Below are 20540 nucleotides of genomic sequence, written 5' to 3'. Positions count from 1 at the left end.
TACATATTCAATATCCATCAAAAGTTCTAAAATCATAATTTATGTAATAAATTTTATCCAATAGCCTCAAAATGACTTATTTGTTTAATTAATAAAATATTTAATATTTATATATATTTTTTATATATAATAAAATAGATAATATATTTATAGCAAGTGGAAATGCTAAATATAATCTCTACTCCAATTCTAACTGAAAATCAAATAAAAATTCGACTCAATCCTAGTCAAACAATCTTTGATCTTACTTTAATTGGAGCGAGTTTCGGTAAGTTTAAAATATTTTACCAACACTAATGAGGATTCAACTCAAGATAACAACCAATTTAAATACTATACAACAAGGATTTAAAAGTGTTTGATTCTCACTCCAATCAAGACAAGACCCAACTAAGACCGGGTAAAATTGTCATCTCCAAACTCATGCATTCTACAAGCTCACAAGCTTAGGAAATGTAATTCTTTTAAGAGTGGAGCTAAATTGTAATTTTACAACCAACATATTGGGAATAGTAATTGCATGTCTGCGTAGAGGCATTGCAATTTTTTACAACCACCTCATAGTGTGAATTCCTCGAAGGCAACATTATGGCATTAGATGCTTCAAACTTCAAAGCCAAGCACCGATGGTTTCAACAAAAATGTGATAATGGCTGTTGTTAAAAGTACAGCTGCAGCAAGCCTAAAATCAGATAATATCTTACAACTCTCATCCTTCATAGAATTGAGGCATAGTCATTACAATAAGCAATGGATGGTTAGGTTAATTTAGAAGCTTATTCATTATATGGTTGTATCATGCAGAAGCTTCTCTAGGTCTAGGGCTCCTCAAACTTCAACAAAATACTGTCCATCTGTGGTTGGTGTTTCCTGACCTATACAGTAAAGGGATTTTACAAAATCATAAATCAGAACTCGTCAACCTCAAAATATGCAAAATCTGAGAATATCTTAATGCTTTGGGATCAGCAACACAAAAGAAATAGATAAAAGATGCAAGTCCAAACTGTTTCCTATTTTCTGTTTTCTTCTTCTTTTTTTTCCTAAATAAAAAGAAAAGATGGTTTGATTACTGTTTACGTTTCAAAAAACACGAAATTAAGAACAAAAACTTGGGCAAGACAAAATAACATGAACATGCAAAAACGTATTTTCATTTATTTCCAAAGCAATGTTGCCATTTTTCTAACAATGTGTCTTCCCTTAATAACTATTATTATAATATTAATCCAACATTTATTATAATACATAGTAACATCATAATTCAACATTAATATTCTAATATATCAATGCCATGAAGGTGGTGGCAATGGACAAGGCAATTAACGACCCTGGGCGTGACAAAGATCGGCAAAACACATGGCAGTTTAACTTCTTTGATTTCTTCTCCTTCCTCCCCTGTTCTCTCTATGGATTCCACGGGCATGGTCGTAGATGGGTTCCCAGTGCTGGAACATATCAATCGGCTGATGGTTCCACCAAATTTTGGAACCCATCGGCTAGCCAATTGTTTCCTTGAGATCTAGAATCCATTGACGACAATGGCATTTAATCTTTTAGTTTTTTTAATATTTTTAAATTTTAATTTAATTAAATTAATTAAGTTTTAATTAACACAAATACCTGTAGAGTCATTTTAAATTAACACCGATTCTTAATATTGTAATATGCATGAAGGGTAAATTACATTCAAACCCCCTACGATTTTGGACACTCGAACATATCCCATGCGATTTAAAAATGGCTCTAAAGGTTTATGCGTTTTAAATTTTTTGCATTAATGCCCTTTCTGTCATAAATTGCGTTAATTAGATATTACTTAAGTTAGATTAAGCTAATTAAAAAGAAATTAACTAAAGTCAAGCTAACTGAATTGAAGATAACCAATATTAAAATTAAAAATAAAAAAGACTTGTTTGGCCACCAAAAGGAAGTCATCGGCTAGTAGGTTCCTTCCTTCCAGCGATTGAAACTCTTTTCAATTGTCGAAACCCATCAGTGATGGTCGATGGGTTCCACACATAAAAGGGAAAGAGGGGAGAAGAAGTCATTGATGCACCAAAAAAACCATTGTAGGAGAAGATAACCATCATCTTCATCCTCCGTGTCATGTCATTGAGTCCAAAGTATGCTGCATTGACGACCACTGCTAGATCCTCGCCATCTTTGGGTCTAGATCTGGTCATTGACCATCAACTGCATCTTTTTCTTTTTCGCTCTCCCTCTCTCTCTCTCCGATTGGCAGCAAATGGGTTCCAAATCTAGAAGCCAGCAACTAGGACCAGTAAAGGTTCCAAAGGCTAGAACCTCCGTCATTGACCACTCCTTTTGTTTTCAGTTTTTATTTCAATTAAATTTAACTTAATTAGTTTCATTTCATCTAACTTGATTAATGTCTACTTAATACCGTTTGTGACGGAATGGCTGTTCATGCAAAAAGTTTAAACCACAAAAACTTTTATAGCCATTTTTAAACTACAAGGATCTCTGTGCGAATAGTCCAAACCATAGGGGTATGAGTGTAATTTATCCTACTAATGATGAGCATTGTTATTTTCTCTAATGACACAATTAAAACTACTAAGTAAATTATTATATTTATTTAATTCCCATATAAATAAGTAAAATGTTTATCAAACCTGATTTTTTTTTGGAATTTAACAACGAATAACATTACAAAGCCATATATTCACTTTTCATAATTCTAACAGAACAAAATCAAAACCTAAAACTGAACGCAGAAAAAACACATAAAAACTAAAAACAAATTCACACTGGCCAATCTTTAGGCAACAACTCCTGTATCATTCATAAGTCAGGTTGACAAAATCTCTCTATCCTAAAGGGTTTCAGATAGCTTATCACAACAAACACAAGTTTTGGTAGTTCATAGAAAAAAATCAGCAATAAGAAAAACTTACCTTAACACCAGCCATTGATAGAAGTTTGTGAGAAGCAATGTAGGTAGTATCACTATCTTTCAGCCTCTTCTCCACAAAATAGATAACTTCCGAAATGCCAGACTACAATTAAAAAAAAAAAATCCAGGCCTTAACGTGACAACAAAATGGTCAAAAATTAGTAAAACAGTACTAGAGCTAAGAGTTTGTTATAAAACTAAAACCAAACTGATTGTGATGAGAAAGCTAAGAAAGACATCCTGCATGCTTGATTGGAGTAAAAGTTCTGGCACGTCTTTTGGCAAATCAAGATTCAACAGAAAGATATTCAAAATTCTTCAGAAATGTCCTTTTGCTAGAGAAGACTATTGAAACGCACAAAACTCACACAACATGTGTGATATGTCCTTATGGGGCAAGCTCAGCCTCGGTGCTGCATTGGCTAGGCTTGACCTTGTTCAGTGTTGTTTGCCATCTGGGCCAAGCTCAACCTTGGACTCTTTGAGCCAGCTTGGGTCTCGAATCTTGGAGTATAGAGGGCTTGGTTAGAGCCTGAGTCACATGATACTACTAATGATTGATGACCAAGAGCTCCCCTTGGCTAACAAGGATTCTTGTGATAAATCCCGACAAGGGGTAAAACCAACCCTGGCTAGGACTCTTTCCTACAATTTAGCAATAGATGTGATATACTTCAAAGATAATTTCCAATAATCTTGGATAGAATCCTCCTAAAACTCAGGGAGGCAGTCATTAAAGATAAGATAAATGTCCTCAAATTTGTCTAGGACTATTGTTCCTAATAAATGTCGACCAAAAATACCTAATTCTAAGCAAAGGATTATCTTAGTTTAGTATAAATAAGAAAGACCTTTCCTCCAGGGGTAAGAATTCTCAATCCAACTATCCAATACAATCTGCTATTTTTCCTTGTCTACGCTAGGCATTAGAGTGACTTTCCCTACAAGAACCGGGACTGTCTCACTACCCTTGTTTTGCAGATCTGATAACCCAAAGTTCAACCCATGGTCCAAGCCAGCTGCCTTTTTCTCCAAATAAATATATTGATGATCTGTTTTCTACATCATCAACTATATTGGTTACATGTTTCAAATTTCCAAGTTCTAGAATTAATCAGATTTTTCTCCACGAAAAGTTTTCCTTTCAAATAACACCTAAAGGTACTCAAGTATGCTACAAAGTTGCAGGCATCTCTATGAAGCACGAACATGGACACAAGGACCTGAGACATGGGGAGACAACAAGGTTCAAATACGTTAATTAATAAAATATTTTTTTTTTATATTTTTAAAGCAAAATAAAGTATCAAAAGATTCAAAACTATATTTCAAAAACTCAAAAGTATGCATTTAAAAATTAATAAGCCAAAATTCCAAATGAATAACTCCAATCTAATTAGCAATCAAGTAACAGTCAAGTCGGCTTAGTCCCTTACAATCTAGTCGATGTTTAAAGAGCTAGCAAATAGAAGTGTGAAGGGTATGAAAACCGAAAAATTATGCAATCCAAACATGTAAAAACAAAAGAATCTTGCAATTACCAAGTCATATAACTAAAAAGAATCTTACTTTTAGTCTTTGAAGTGTCCGCATAGGGGACATGCATGTGCCCTCTTGTATCCTTTTAAAAAATTTTAAAAAAGTGTCAAGACACACCACGTGGGTGTGGGTGTGTCCGAGAAGTGTAAGAGTGTCCAACACGCCAGGGACACCGGTACAACAAACCTTAGGAAGTGTTGTGCTTTATAGACAAGCATAAATGTCACTACCTCTGTCTCTGAGGCATCAGTTCAGGCCCCCTCCCAACCCCCCACTCCATCCAATCCATTTAAGTAGATGCAATTATCTTTAGTGGAATCCCCACCTGTATTGGTGGCAGTAGCATTCAAGGTATAGAGAGAGAGAGAGAGAGAGAGAGAGACTTTTATACAATACTAGTATGATTAAAAGCATAGCTTAATTCCCATTGTTGTATATTGCATGAGAAAGTACAGATAACTCACCTGAATGATTATCTTGGCACATTCATTGCACGGGAACATTGTGACATAAAGCTTCTGCACAAGTAGTACACTGTTTAAGTAATATTTAAAGTACATATAAACCACATTGCAGTAGCAAACGCATCTGGAAAAGAAGGGGGAATGTATTTACAAACAAGATCTTGGCACTGTCATATTCCATGCAAACAGAAAGAAAAATACATGCATGAACTTCCATGAGTTTTTTTTTTTTTTTTTTTTTTTGGGGGGGGGGGGGGGGGGGGGGCGGGGCGTGGAGGGGGGGAAGAGAGAGGGAGGACCAAGAACAAAAGAAGAAAGCTACAATACAGTGGATAACAAGATTGGAGTCAACCTGCCCAGAGGCAGAAGCATGGTTAGTATTCAGAATAGCATTGACTTCCGCATGGCAAACATAACTGCAAGAGAGATAAAATGGAATAGCAGCAGCTTAGATGGACAGAAATCCACATGACTAAAAATAGAGTTTTAGTTAAGGGTTAACAATGTCTCGGCATAAGGAGAGCACTAACTTGATCAAGCACTGAATGGCATGAAAATTCAGTGCTAGATCAAGAAATAAATTCAACATGAAGAACGGGAGTTGGCAGAATGTATAAATGACTTACGGATACTTAGTCTCCAAGGGGTCGCCTGTCCTTGATTTCTGAAACATAATTATTTTGCCTCTAGTTAGTCACTAAGACAATATCAGAAATCAATATTATCAATTTTCAGGCTACCAACCTTCGACCAAGGAAGCTTATCATCTGAACAACCACGGGGGAAACCATTGTAGCCAATGCCTGACCAGAGGTTAATTAGTTTAAGCATTAGTTTTCATATAGGAGTTTAAGCTGATTCTAAAATTTAGCAAAAGTTAGAAATCAATATGAACATAAAATCAAGAAAAAAGATTGACACAAATACTGCCGCGAGTTACTTGACAGGTGCAAATCTTAAAAGTATTGTGACAAAAAGGAAAAAAGGAAATAGTTTAGGTTCCAATATTTTACAAACTTAATTTGGCACAACAACAATCTCCAAGCGTTTAAATCTCACTAGGTGAGGTCAACTAGAAGATATCTAACCTGCCAACCATCTCCTTCCACAGAAAACCTCCAAAAGATCTCATTATTTCTCTTGAGTGTGTGTGTGTGTGTTGGAGGGGGAAGTTCTGTAGCATCTCCCCCCCTTTCACTGAGAAACCTTCACTTGGATGAGAATCTAAAAAGCACAAAAACTCCATAAAGTCCCAAAGAAGATTAACCCTCAATTTCAGAATATACAAACACAAAGAAAAAAAAAAAAAAAGCAACAGAAAACAAACAAAACTGGTACGATTTTAGCAAGGAAAACTGATCTATTATTTCCAATACACTACCTCAGTATATATACAGTTAGGAGAAGCACTACTCCACTACCCCACTTCCTTAAAATAAGGAAACACTTAGCTAACCACCTAATCTGAAACAGATCACTCACTAAGTCCATAACTTAGCCCACTACTAAATACAACTGAAAAAACACCTCAGCAATTACATGAAACAAACAACAATAATTTACACATCAAATAATTCTGTAAGATTATCTATTATTCTCGACACTCCCCCTCAAACTAGTGAATGGATATCTTCCATTCCCATCTTGCTTGTTAGCCTTTGAAATGCTGCTCCCGAAGGGCCTTTAGTGAGAAGGTTTGCAAGTTGACTTCCTGTAGACACAAATGGAGTGCAGATTAGACCACTCTCTAGCTTTTCTTTTATAAAATGTTTGTCAACTTCCACATGTTTAGTACGATCATATTGCAACGGATTGTGTGCAATATTAATTGCTGACTTATTATCACAATATAGCTTCATAAGATCCTTCCATTTGACTTTTAGATCTTCTAAGATTATTTTTATCCATAGTAGCTCACAAATCCCGAGGGCCATAGACCTAAATTCTACCTTTGCACTTGATCTTGACACAACATTCTGCTTCTTACTCCTCCAAGTCACAATATTTCCTCCTAGGAAGGTGCAATATCCAAATGTTGACCTCCTGTCATCTAATGATCCTACATAGTCAGCATCTGTGTAGGCTTCAAGAGTTAGTTCTTGCCCTCTTTTGAATAGAATTCCCTTATCTAGTGTGCCCTTCAAATAATGCAAGATTCTATGCACGGCTTTCACGTGTATATCCTTAGGATTGTGCATAAATTGACTAACCACGCCCACTGCATATACTATGTTGGATGGGATATGTGATAGATAAATGAGTCTCCCAACTAATCTTTGGTATAAACCTTTATCTGTTACAACATCTTTTGGATTGCTACTTAAGTCTATGATTAGACTCAATAGGAGTTTCAGCTGCCTACACCCTAGCATACCTATCTTGATCAACAAATCAACAAGATATTTCTACTGGGATATAAAAATACCTTGTTGAGAGTGAGCTAGTTCAATACCTTTAATTTTGAATTCCTTTGTTAAGCATTGCTTTAAACTTTCCATTCCTTCCAAATCATCTCTTGTCATAATAATATCGTCTACATAAACCAACAAAAATAAACTGTCTTATGAATAGGGTATGATCTCATTGGCTTTGGTTGTGTCCCAATTTCACCATGGCTTCGTTAAATCTCTCAAACCAAGCTCTTAGTGATTGTTTCAACTCGTATAGGGTTTTGTTTAACCTGCAGACCACATCTTTTTCTATTGTTGAACTCACTCCTGATGGAACTTCCATATAAATTTCTTCCTCTAGATCTCTATGTAAAATGCATTTTTCACATCAAATTGTTGTAATTTCCAGTCAAAGTGAGTTATCGGGGATAGTAAAATCCTTATGGTATTCATTTTTGCAACTAGGGCAAAGGTTTCAAGATAATCCACACCATACGTTTGGGTATAGCTATCAAGGCCCCCTCCTGAATTTACCCGCTAGCATAAGAAGTCTGAGAGAAAGTCCATTCAAAATGGACACAAATGCAAAAAAAATTCCAAAATAACCCATTCATCATTTCTCATTAACCACAAGGAAAAATAAAAGGCTACATCATTCTCTACATACATTGGGCCTGCCACCCACACAATTTCAAAATAAAACAGCAATACACTAACTACAAGATAAATCTTCTACACTACCCTCAAAACAATACCCTTGGATCATGAGGCTGGGACATCTTTGTACACAATTTAATTCTGGACTCGCCCTCCTCAATTGTCTTTCCCTTACCTGGAATGACATGAATAAGTAAGGTGAGCCACAAGGCTCAGCAAGTGTATATATATACAACAAATGAAGCAATAGAATTAAGGCATGGATAAACCAAAATAGAGTACACCCGACTCCCCGAATACAAATAAGAATCAATTATTAAATCCCCATCATTATGATCATTCCCATGCCACCATCATTATGCTTCTCATGCAATATTTCATTTCTCATGAATACATAGATTCTCGTGCATCACATCGGCCCTCAAGGCCTTTCATTCGCATGCACACACACACACACACACACACACACACATATATAAATCAATCAGCCACTCATTTGGCTTGAGCATCGCCTACCAGGCTTATGGCCACCTTAACCCGTGTCAGGCGCTCCTTTAGGATATTCTTTTCTTACCCCGCGGTACATAGCCGCTGCGTAAAATAATAGGTGCACAAATAATAGTAATCATGTTATGCATCACACATGAAATCCCACGATCATGCCAACCATGTACGTGTTATGAAAATTTCCCAACATAATTCAAGAAATATGCCAAGACAAAAATTATGAATTCCAAATTATGGCACGAAAATCGAATTTCCATATGGATAACATCACAAGGAGTTACGCCCCAATTATCGGAGCATTTTCAAACTACAAACAAAAATTCATATTCGAGTTGGTACTTCACGGGCCTCTATCAAAATAAATTATTTTCCAAATAATCCAAATTATGCACCAAATCGAAGCCTATCGAGTCTAGTTTATAATGCACCAAACAGTTCACGAATCGGACATCTACACAAAAAGTTATGCCCGAAAGAGTATAAGGTGCAAAATTTGACTGAAGGCTGATATGACTAAGTGACTTAGGTCGACCGAAGTTGGACAGAATGCGGGATTTTGATCTTCAGTTGACCGAAATCTAACTTAGGTAGACCGAAGTTGGGTAGAAGACTAACTCTTGAGTTAGGTCGACCGAAATTCAACTTAGGTTGACCGAAGATGGGCAAAAAGCCAACCCATAATCTTAAGTCGACCAAACCCTCGACCAAAAATACCCACGAGCTAGTGGATGACTTAAGTCGACCAAAGCGACAACTTCAGTCTACTGAAGTTACAACGGAGCTGAAAAATAACAAACACACCCAAACTACCAAGACAAATTTCCTGAGGTTTCCTAACCCCCAATGTGTCATTCCTTGAATGAAAATGGGATGAAACAAACCCCATAGAGACTTTTAATGAGACTCAATGACATCTTAAGAAAAATCCATAAAAGTTCAAGAAGTTAAAAGAATAACCCATTCACTACAAAAATAGTTTTCAAGGTTACAACAAGAACAAACTCATGATCATCACCACAAAAGAGACATTTCAGCCATCATTTAGAAAAGATAGATATTGGAGGCTTGCTTGAAAGAAGGAGGGTAGGAACTTGCCTTTGAAGCTTGAACCAAAGAAGAAGAAACACCCTTCTAGAGCTGGAAGTCCACCTTCTTGAAGCTCCAATACAAGAACAATGGAAGAAGAAGAAAATGGAGGAGAAAGAAGGACGAGAAAAAGATGTCGGGAGAGGGGTAGAGATGAAGTGAAGAAGAAGAAACAAGATAAGAAAATGGAAGGGGTATGGCATACACGTTACGCACCCCCCCCCCCCCCAACACACTTTTCTTGCTTCCACATTTTCCCTCACTTGCGCGCACACACAATCTAAAATATCTTACCCCCTTTAGGTAATTTTCCCTTTTTCATTTCCTTTTTTTTTTCCTTTTCTTTAATCAACCCACACTTTATACACATGGGCCTAAGCCCAAATCAACTGTCCACTTATATTAAGCCCAAGCCCATTTAGCCCACAACTTTGAACTCTTCTACACATTTAAAGTCCATTTATATGGGTTTATCAATTTTAATTTCACTTACATTAATCGTCCCCACAAAATTTATTATTTTCATTAATTTGCCTCTTTATCAACACACAAGATATTTTCGACATGGTTAATTCGAATGATGCCCGAGATGCAACACGAATAATAAAATATTAATAACCATCTTAGACCCACTAATGGGTCGCTACAATAGCCTTTAGCAACTAGTCTTGCCTTGTATCTTTCTAAAGACTCATTTGAATTGTACTTAACTGTAAATATCTACCTACACCCCACTGTACTCTTCCCTTTAGGCAGCTTTACTAGATCTCATGTCTTATTCTTTTCAAGTGCTTGCATCTCTACCCTCACAGCATTCCTCCAATTCTCATTGCTTAATGCCTTAGATACTGTTTTTGGTATGGGAATTGAGTTAATGTTGGTGAGAAATGCTTTGTGATTAGGAGACAAATTTTCATAAGACATGAACAGATGCATGGAATGTTTTGTATAGGTTCTAGTTTCTTTACGAGTAGGAATATGTAGGTCACAAGAGTTAGATAGGTCAGCAACATGGTCAGGTTCATTAGGAGAAATGTAAGTAGAAGTGGTTACCTCATTAGATTCAAATTCATGCTCAGGACCAGGTGCTGATTCAGATGCTTAAACAGGTGTTGAATGAGCAATTGGTCTCTTCCTACTTGAGTATACTTGAAATGGGCAATGTTCAGGTTTCTAAACTGGCACTTCTTCTATTTGCTCTTGAGGTTTGGACTGAGTCTTGGATGCAGGTCGTAGAGGTGCAACATTAGGTTGAGACTACTGAACAAATGAGGGAGATAAGGATGGAAACTCGAGGAGAAATAAATCTCTATATGTTTCTTTAGTTATTAAGGTATACCCCTAAAGAGAATTCTGAACAAAATACTAATTTTGTTCAGCAAATGCAACGTCCATTGATACAAGGATCTCTTGGTTGGTGGATGAAAACACTTATACCCCTTTTGAGTAGGTGAATATCCAATAAAAATACATCTAAGAGCTCTAGAATCAAGTTTTCCCTTTGTTGGGAAATGCTACACACCCAAATATTCTAGGTATAAGTCCACTAGAGATTAAAACTTGTGGAAAGAATTTAGACAGCAATTGGTGAGGGCTTTGAGAATTCAAATTCTTTGATGGCAGTCTATTCATAAGGTGAGTAGTAGTAAGGATAGCTTCCCCCTAATACTATTTTAGCACATTCTTTTGGAATAAAGAGCTCTAGTGACATTTAAGAGATACCTATTCTTTCATTCAGCCACCCCATTTTGTTATGGAGTATTCTAATAGATTATTAAAGATAATCTATCTTGGTTTGCTGAAAAAATGGAGAGAATTACATTGGAAAATTAAGTAAATGAAAAGGAAAATGGACTTTCGAGAGGTATACACTCTCCCAATATCTCCCTACTCCAGAATCCTCTATTCTATTATCTTTCCTATTTATATGTTGTTCCAGCTATGCTCCTCTAACCGAATCTGTTGTCCGCACATGCCACCTGCTTGCTCTCCCCATATTGCCCTTTAACCACTTTTGTTGCTTTCTCCCTTTCCCTTATCACTATTCTGCCCCTGCTTATTCCATCTTTGGTAACGGAATTATATGGGTCTTCTATCATATTCACACAAGATGACTCAAAAATTATACATCTTGCTTGGAAATAGGAAGGAATTGATTAAAATAGTCCTTAGAATTATCTAATCAAATTAGTTTGATCTCCACATTGAATTGAGTTTTTATCATGTTATAGAAAATTGAAACCACATAACCCACTTCAAATTTACTATTTAAAAGATAGATCCAAGTGGATTGGGTGCAATCATCAATAAATGTTATAAACCACCTAGCTCCAATTATATTAGGAATGGGAGATAGACCCCAAATGTCACTATGTATAAGAGCAAATGGAAAAGGACTTCTTTCCATATTAATTGGAAAGGATGTATTCCTATGTTTTGTAAACTAACATACGTCACATTGGAACTCTTCTCCATTTAATCTTTTGAACAATAAAGGATACATGATCTTAAGAACATTAAAAGAAGGATGACCAAAATGTAAATGTTGTAGCCAAATCCTTTCACTATGTGATAGTAAGGATTCAGTCATACAGGAAATAGGAGATAACTTGTCTACCCTAATCTTTTGTCCACTTTGTACCTTAAGGGGGCATTTGTTAATCAAGATATGGGGGTGAAAAAGCCAAGATATGAGATGCATTCCTGACTTTTATCTTTTCCAACATGTTTGTTAAACTTATCTAACCATTTTTGGAAAAATCCTTAATGACCTCTTATCTTGATTTTCCAAGATATGCATATCTCTCCTCCCCTTTAAGATAAGCATATCTTGGTCTCTAGGTATAAGAAAAAAATGACGTCTGTGTCCTCTAATGCATTCCAAAGAATTTAACAAACAATTTGATAAAAATCTTGGAATGCTTCCCAATTTTATCTTAACCATTTCATATCTTGATCCAAAAACCATTCCAGATTTATCTTGATACTTCCTTATTTTGTTCATTTTAACAAACGCTACCTAAGAAAATAGAGACCTTCTTTCTCTTTAGCATGCCCAATCATCCTCCTCGTGTCCTGCTCTTGAATTTCACAACGAGGGATGAAAAATCACCTTACAATTAGAATCTTAGATGAGTTTTTGAATTGAAACAATGTTAGTAAACAACTTGGGTACATGCAGTGCATTTTTCAAGGTAAGGGATTCATTAATATAGACATCTCCTTGACCTGCTACTGTAGTGGTTGTACCATCGGCTATAGTAATTTTTCTGTTGCTAGAACAAGGAGTATATGAAACAAATTTTTGGGAGGAACAAGTCATATGATCTGTAGCGCCTGAATCAATAATTCAGTCACTTAAGAGAGTAGTATTTAAGGCATTTAGAGCACGAGAAAGAGAAGTAATACCTGAAAAAGCAAGAGTGCAGTTACCTGATCCAGTAGGCTTCTCTAGAGATACAATGAGTTGTCTTAGCTTGGTAATTTCTTCCTTCTTGAACTCAATTGTTAGCAGATCTATGGAGTCTATCTATGCAGCTTGCTATGTGTTTGCCACGTAGGCTTACTCGTGCCTCTTCTGCTTGCTTGATCCCCCTTTGCTCTCAACTTGTGGTTTTTCCATGCAACTTCAAACATTTATCTATTGTATGTCTAGGTTTCTTATAGTAATTACACCACAAGAAGTCCTTGTTTACCCAAGACCCATCTAGAGTTCTTTTAACTTCAATCCCTTAGTGTTCAGCACTGGATTGCTGCACATGCACCTTTCTTGTCATAAGTGCAAAATTCTCCACTAAAGGAGTCTCAAGCATGACTCCTCTCCTTCCTTCCTCAACATGGACAATAGCTAGAGTTTCATTTAGGGATGGCAGGTCTTCTTTCCCAAGTATATGTATTCTTACTGCATCAAATTCAATGTTTAGTCCAGCAAGAAATTCATAAATCCTCCCATTTTCAACAAACCTTTTAAGTAGAGTTGCATCCTCACTACATGTCATTTTGATGCACTGATAATGATCCATTTCTTGCCACAATGTTTGCAAGAGATTGGAATATTCAATGATAGATCTACTTCCTTGCTTTGTTGTTGAGATTTTTGTTTTAATCTCATAGATTTGGGCGGCATCTTTCACCTTAGAATAGGTTTGCTTGATTGCATCCCAAATTTCTTTAGTTATGCTTAAAAACATAACAGTATCATTTATTTCAGGAAGCATTGAGTTCCATAACCAAGATATCAACATAGAATCTTCTTCATCCCAAGCTTCAAACATATGGTCTCCTTGTTTAGGTCCAATATCAAGTAGGTGGCTCAACTTGCCTCTCCTTTTTAGAAATATACGAACCAATTGAGACAATTTTAAATAGTTCTTACCATTTAATTTATAGGTTGCTTGAATGTTTTGCAACTCTCCAGTTGAGGGGTTGTTCTTGATCTCCCCACTAACTATTGCTAGAACCGGTGCTTTAGATGCACCACTCGATTCAGTTGAGGTAGACATAGCTTCCAAGTAAATTGAGAATTTACTTGATTTCTTGAGTCACGAGATTGCTAGGCTTACTGTCGCAGAACAAGGTGATGGCTTCTCCGAAATAGGATGTTTATGGCTCTGATACCATGTTACAATTTTAGCAAGGAAAACTGATCTATTATTTCCAATACACTACCTCAGTATATATACAGTTAGGAGAAGCACTACTCCACTACCCCACTTCCTTAAAATAAGGAAACACTTAGCAAACCACCTAATATGAAACAGATCACTCACTAAATCCATAACTTAGCCCACTACTAAGTACGTACAACTGAAAAAACACATCAGCAATTACATGAAACAAACAACAATAATTTACACATCAAATAATTCTGTAAAATTATCTATTATTCCCGACAAAAACAAAAGTAGTAAACTAATATAAATCAGGCACACTGCATACACCAATTATCAGAGCTAACTTTTCAATAAGTTCCTTTTTTAGAATCTTTTAGAAGCATCAATGATCAACCACTCCATTATTGACATGCTAAAAGTGTAACTTTACTAGATAAGTCAACCAGCACAAAGGATAGGACTACCACTTTTCCCTCTTCTTTTACAGTCTGTTATCTTCTTTATGTTTAGGTTTTTCCAACCCTGTCACATGGTAAAGGACCCCACCCCAAACAAAATTAAAAAAAAAAGGAAAATAATAATAAAGAAAAGAAAAAGCATTTGCCATGCACTAGAAATTGGGGTGGGGGGGGAATTTTGTTTTCTCCAGTTGGTACTTAGTGGATGTTTAGCGTGATATAAACCATATTTACAGACCAAGGTGAGTTGCCTATTTGAAATCACTAGAGCAAAAATGAACTGTAAATTTGCAAAACATGTTTGTGGTTGCTATAATAGTACTCAAGTCCAATAAGGTGATCTTACCAAGTATTATACCATTTTCACTCACCAGGCATGCACCGACCTGCAACACAAGGATTAGGAGACAAAACAAATTTACTTCAAGTTAATAAACCAAACTTTGATGATGGAATTCAACTACAATGAAATCAGAACAAGCAATTATGTAGCTTAATTTAAAAAAGAAAAAAGACAGGTGATTTAGGTTCTCATGGAATATAGGAAAATTGCAGCACAATTGTAAAATAAAATTAGCAAAAATCTTATGGTCTCTATCATAAATAACTGGGATAAAGGCAATAGCAAACAGTTAAGCCATGAAGCAAAGCATTAAACTAGGACAGTGCAAAGAGTTTGTGAATTTCCCATCCAATATAATTGAGTCTTTGATGTTATTATATGGAATTTAAACAACGTCATTCTTTTAACATTCCAGTACACAATCATTTCAAAAAGTGGCCAAGGAAGGCAATGAAATATCAATGCCATCAAAGAAAACAATAGCTTCGTAGAAACAACAAATTTGATTTCTTCAAGAACTGTATCATTTTTCATCAACCAATTGGAAGATCGATATATCTTGTCAGTTACATAACTTAAAATTCCTCCAGTTATGTAAGGGGGCTTTTTTTCGGTTATATTAATCAAAGTACTGACACAAAGACTGCCCTTGAGGTTTATATACAAAGAAACTGAAAAACCAATATGATCATAGCTTAATTGAAACAGCAACACCAATGCATTTGCCATCAACATTCAATATCCCTTTGTAACTTTATCCAGTATCTTATCATGTTTGGTAGTTTCATCCTCCAATATATCTAAGAGTATTTCTTGCCCCCATGCTTCTTATTGATTCAAGAATAAGCACTCTATTCAATCTTCTTTCCTTTTTGTTAGTTTCATTGTCCAGTTAATCAGGCAACCCTTCCTCCTTATGTCAGCTTTTTAACGTACACCCAACCCTCACTAAATCTTTAGAGGCTAAAAATGCATATATGAATGAATCAGAATCATTTTCTTAACCATAAGAAGTGATAGCAAAAGAAGTCTTATTCTTTGCACAGACCAAATATCAACAACATATCAAACCCTTATCCCATTTTGAGGGGAAGGCTACATGAATTCTAGCTTTCCAGTCATTTTTAGCTCTGTCCTTATATTCTATAAGGCCTTTATAATTCATAAATACCTCAATGTCCCCTACCAAGTTTTTCTTAGCCTTCCTCTACTCCTTTTGTTATATAGTTGTTATATTCCATCCACTCTCCTCACAAGAACCTCTATTGGTCTCATGACCAAATCATTTAGATTGTGTCTCATGCATCTTATCTTTAATAGGACCACTCCAACCTTATTATTATTATAAATAACCTCATTTTCACTTTTATCTTTTCTTGTATGGCCATGCATTCATCATAACACGCACTGACCAGAGGTCCAGAACAAATATTTTATTATGTTTGATCTATACATTATTTTAGACTCTTGACATAGAGATTACAAAAAAGGCAACGCTGGAAAACTAAATGCATCAATAAGTACAACTCAAAACCTGGACTGGTACTGGCCCTGCAACTAGACATAGAGCACGCATGTTCTCTTTTTTTTCCTGTTCCAACATGTGCAATACATGAGATCCTAGTCATCTTTCTCCCAGTGTCATCCCCTATTGGGGAAGGAATGTCCAAGTCAAATAATAGTGATGCAAGGCACTTATTTCTACGCTGTATGAAAACTCCAACAACTTAATCTTATGGTTAGTACATATTTAGGCACGATATTTACAATCCTAAAAATAAAGATATCTATATTTTTCCTCCCTAAACTTGAAACTGCAACCCAGGCAAGCACTAGCTTAACAATACCTACCCATGCAAGCAGACAGTTCATCCCGCATCAATACTGAGATCTCATAGCAGAAATATGGCCCATTCATCAGTGACATACATATTATAAAGTATTGCCATCTAACTTATATTGCTAAGAAAGCAGTAATTCTGCATTATGAGTTACAAGCACAGCCAATGCTGTAATTTGGTACTCCATATATACAAATTCAGGATATTTTCACAAATCATGACTAACACAAATGAATATGAACGTGTATACATTGGAAAAGTATACGCAACCTGCCTGTTAGGATCCTTGGAGCGCTGAGCAGACAGAAATGCAATTGCCAAGAAATAATCATCCCATGACAAATATCTGCAAAAATAAAAATAGGCTGTTTGGCACAACTGTTTGTCTGCTACACAGAAGTCACCATGACATCAACAACATTATCTGCTTACAGGTGAAAGTTTTCAATTTATGGCATTTCTAAGAAACTAATTCTGTTCTTAAAAATGGAAATAACTAAAACTGCAATCTTGTTCCTGAAAACATTTTCAGAAAATTTCTACACTGCCCCTTTAAAAAAATATTTGAGATTATAACAAAAGCCATTTCTATTAGAAAGTATTCACATATTTAAGACTTTTCGAACTTTCATTTTTCCATTTTGAAAAAACAAATACACAGAGCAAAAATCAGAATCAAGAGTTTCATTTATGAAGCCAAACAGATAATTGCCCAAACTAAATAGCTGATGACTTCTTCAAATCCTTTGTCAACACTCAGGTTTGGAATCAGCTTGCTTTTAATAATTTAATTTTCTCTTTTATTTTTGTGAAACTTTTAACATATATTAACTCTTTTTTGTTTTTTATGAAACATCAAAGAAAGAAGCTCATGAGCCAATCACGTAAACTGTTCCAAGCAACCCAATATGAGGTGAAAATTGTCAAAAGTATTTCTGAAATCTAAAATCTCATAAAATAAACAAATTCGGTAGAATAAAGGTGTGAAAAATAAAAAATAAATAAACCAGGAAGCAGCAGACTTTAAATTTCGTATTTCTTGCTCTTGATTCCGTGGAGTATCCTGGCAAACAAATGGATCATCAAAATGAACAAACTTCAATAAATCGATAGGAGAAGCGACAAACCCTTTGCGTTTGGACGGATCGAAGGGGCACGGAACCTTCGCTTCCTTATCGGCGACGCCGTCTGCGGCGGAGAGGACGACGGTAGAGTGCTTCCTTCTCGCAGGCGTAGGGCTGAAGAAGAAGCGGATTGCGATTGCATAAGCAATGGCACCGACGAGAGTGCCGCTGGAGATCAAAGCCGCTTCTCGAGAGTTCATTATCGAGGGATCGTGAGAGAGAGAGAGGGAGAGAGAGAGAGTCTTATCGTGCGTTTCGACTTTTGGCAGCGGGAAAGTAGAGAAGTCATTCGCGGGAAAGAGTGTCAGACTGTTGTGGGCCCTGTTGATTTTGAAGACTGAGCATCCGTTTGTGTGGGGGTGTTTATGGAGTGCATTTTGTTACCCCTTTAATAGGGTGAATATCACCCTTAGTGTTTTTTAAGATAAAAAATAATAAAACGATTACATAAGGGATAATATTTAACTATCGTTCTGTTATTTTTTACTCTCAAATCACTAAGGGTGATGATCACCCCATTAAAGGAGTGAACAAAATCGCATTAGTGTTTATGGAGCATGCCACCTTCTCCAATGACAAGTGCCACATCACTAATGATATTATAATGTCATCAGTGATGCCTCTAGCATTTTTCGTGTTTATAGAGTTAGAAAAAGTTATAGAGAGATTTACAAAAAAAAAAAATGATAAAAGTCAAAATTACCCTCGCTTACTTTACAAAGTGGGCCACTACCACTACCCTGCTTCTTTTCTCTCCCCTCCCATGGTTGCAGCCTCGCCTCGCCTCATCGCTGCACCTCCGTCATTCGCTGCCCTTGCCTAGCCTCACCTTCGTCTCCTCACTACCATCGCCACCTCGGCGAGGCGACGATGGCAACGAGGCGATGGAGGCACAGCGGCAAGGAAAGGTGAGGTGATGACAGCTGCTGGGAGGGGAGAGAAGAGAAGCAGGGCGGTTGCAATTCATGGGAGGGGGAGGAAGAAAGCAAGGCGTGGGGGCAAAATCGTCTTTTTGCCCTCTTTCTGTAAAACCGTTGGGCTTTCTAACATTTTTCATTTTTTATTGTTTGTGGATAGAGAAATATTAAAAATAATAATTAAAAATTAAAACTGTTAATAATAGTGCCTAAATATTAGATTTAAATGACATCTGAAAATTATAATGATGAGACTAATGATGTAATTTCTTACAAATATAATAAAATATGATTTCATATTTTAACGTCATATCTTCATTGATAACTTTTCAATCAATTATATAAATAATCCCTTAGATTTTTTTATAATAGTTTTATTCTTAAGTGTTTAGAATATATGACAAAAAACTTTTGAATTAATGATTTATTAAAAGTATTCTTATTTCTTAGATTTCTCAAACGAAACCTATGATTAATCAATTATGGATTGGCATATAGGTTACTACTTTTAATTAGTATGAGATACTAATGATGGTGAGTCGCATGTCATATTTCATGAGATGAATATAGTAAACATGTGAATAGGTATTAGTTGAACATATAAGATATGATCATGAGATATCACATGATTGAGAGGATCTATGATCTGTCATTAGTTTCAATTGTGTAACTGGTCATTAGACAAGATGCAATACAGTTTTCTCGTATGTCGGTTGGTTGTCAGGGATTTGACATTGCTAAAAAACCATCTGGTTATCAGGTAAGAGATGCATTGTGTGGTTTTATGCAATGGCAAATGGAGATAAGTGATTGCTAATGGGATCCGTCGAACTCGGTGTAAGGTAAAAATTCTATGCGATCAGTGGTGGTTGTGGTTGTATAAACCCTGACTAGGGTACGCATAATTAAAAATGTGTTTCTAATGTCAGAAGGTGTTTCAATGTGTCATATCAATCATACCACACTAAATCTTAGCATAGCTATCGAGTTAATAAGTTTGATCAATCCATAACTCTCACTCGATTATGATGTTAATCGATTGAAGGATTATAGTACACGAAAATCGAAAGCTCAAATAGATTCTCAAAAAGTATTACTTCACTATTGGTAGAATCACCCTGACATAACATAGTTTTACTCAGGGTCTTTCAAGTTATATCGAGGAGATTGAGAGATCCTCATTGTAGATCAAAGTGTTTGGTTGACGTTAAAGAGTTAACGTGTCTCGATTGCTATTTAATGGTGAACTAGAACATCACATGCATATCCAAGTGTAGTGGTTAACTAAACGATGAAACTTATAATCTTCATTAAGAGTTAATCTCAATTGGGTAATTATTTTTGTATAATATTTTTAGTATAGTAGTTATGCATTTATTATATTAATTTAAATGCAATATATGAAAATTAAAAGAAAATTTTCATTATCTATATATATATTTTGTAATACTCAAAATAAAAGAAAATAATTTCATAATTTTTAGGAATTTTCCAAGTGCGTTATGAAACAGTTCAAAGAATAGAAGTCAGTGTAATAAGCCGAATCCACTAAAAGGAGTACCCCATAAACTTAGATATTTAAAAAAAAAAAACCATAATATTGAAGAGCATCTCGATACGAGATTTATAACGCTGAAAGAATTCTATTAAAAACGGATATAGCTTTCGATACGTAACTTTG

At 35.7% G+C, this 20540-nt stretch overlaps 1 protein-coding gene across 2 annotated transcripts; it reads right to left on the bottom strand.

The window, feature by feature from the left end:
* Positions 1-416: 416 nt before the first annotated feature.
* LOC127789694 (uncharacterized) lies at positions 417-18222 on the bottom strand (the record flags this gene model as incomplete). 2 transcript variants are annotated; one of them, XM_052318646.1, is given in 10 exon segments in its annotated part: positions 417-875; positions 2922-3023; positions 4924-4977; positions 5276-5339; positions 5550-5587; positions 5668-5726; positions 14981-15020; positions 16512-16568; positions 17089-17164; positions 17946-18222. In XM_052318646.1, coding segments are annotated over 10 exon segments (824 nt in total), but the record flags the coding sequence as incomplete, so codon positions are not given.
* Positions 18223-20540: the final 2318 nt, after the last annotated feature.

The sequence above is a fragment of the Diospyros lotus genome, chromosome 14, assembly GCF_014633365.1.
Source record: "Diospyros lotus cultivar Yz01 chromosome 14, ASM1463336v1, whole genome shotgun sequence".
Lineage (NCBI taxonomy): Eukaryota > Viridiplantae > Streptophyta > Magnoliopsida > Ericales > Ebenaceae > Diospyros > Diospyros lotus.
The sequence above is the reverse complement of the archived record's forward strand: the minus strand, read 5'-3'. Positions and strand labels throughout refer to the sequence as shown.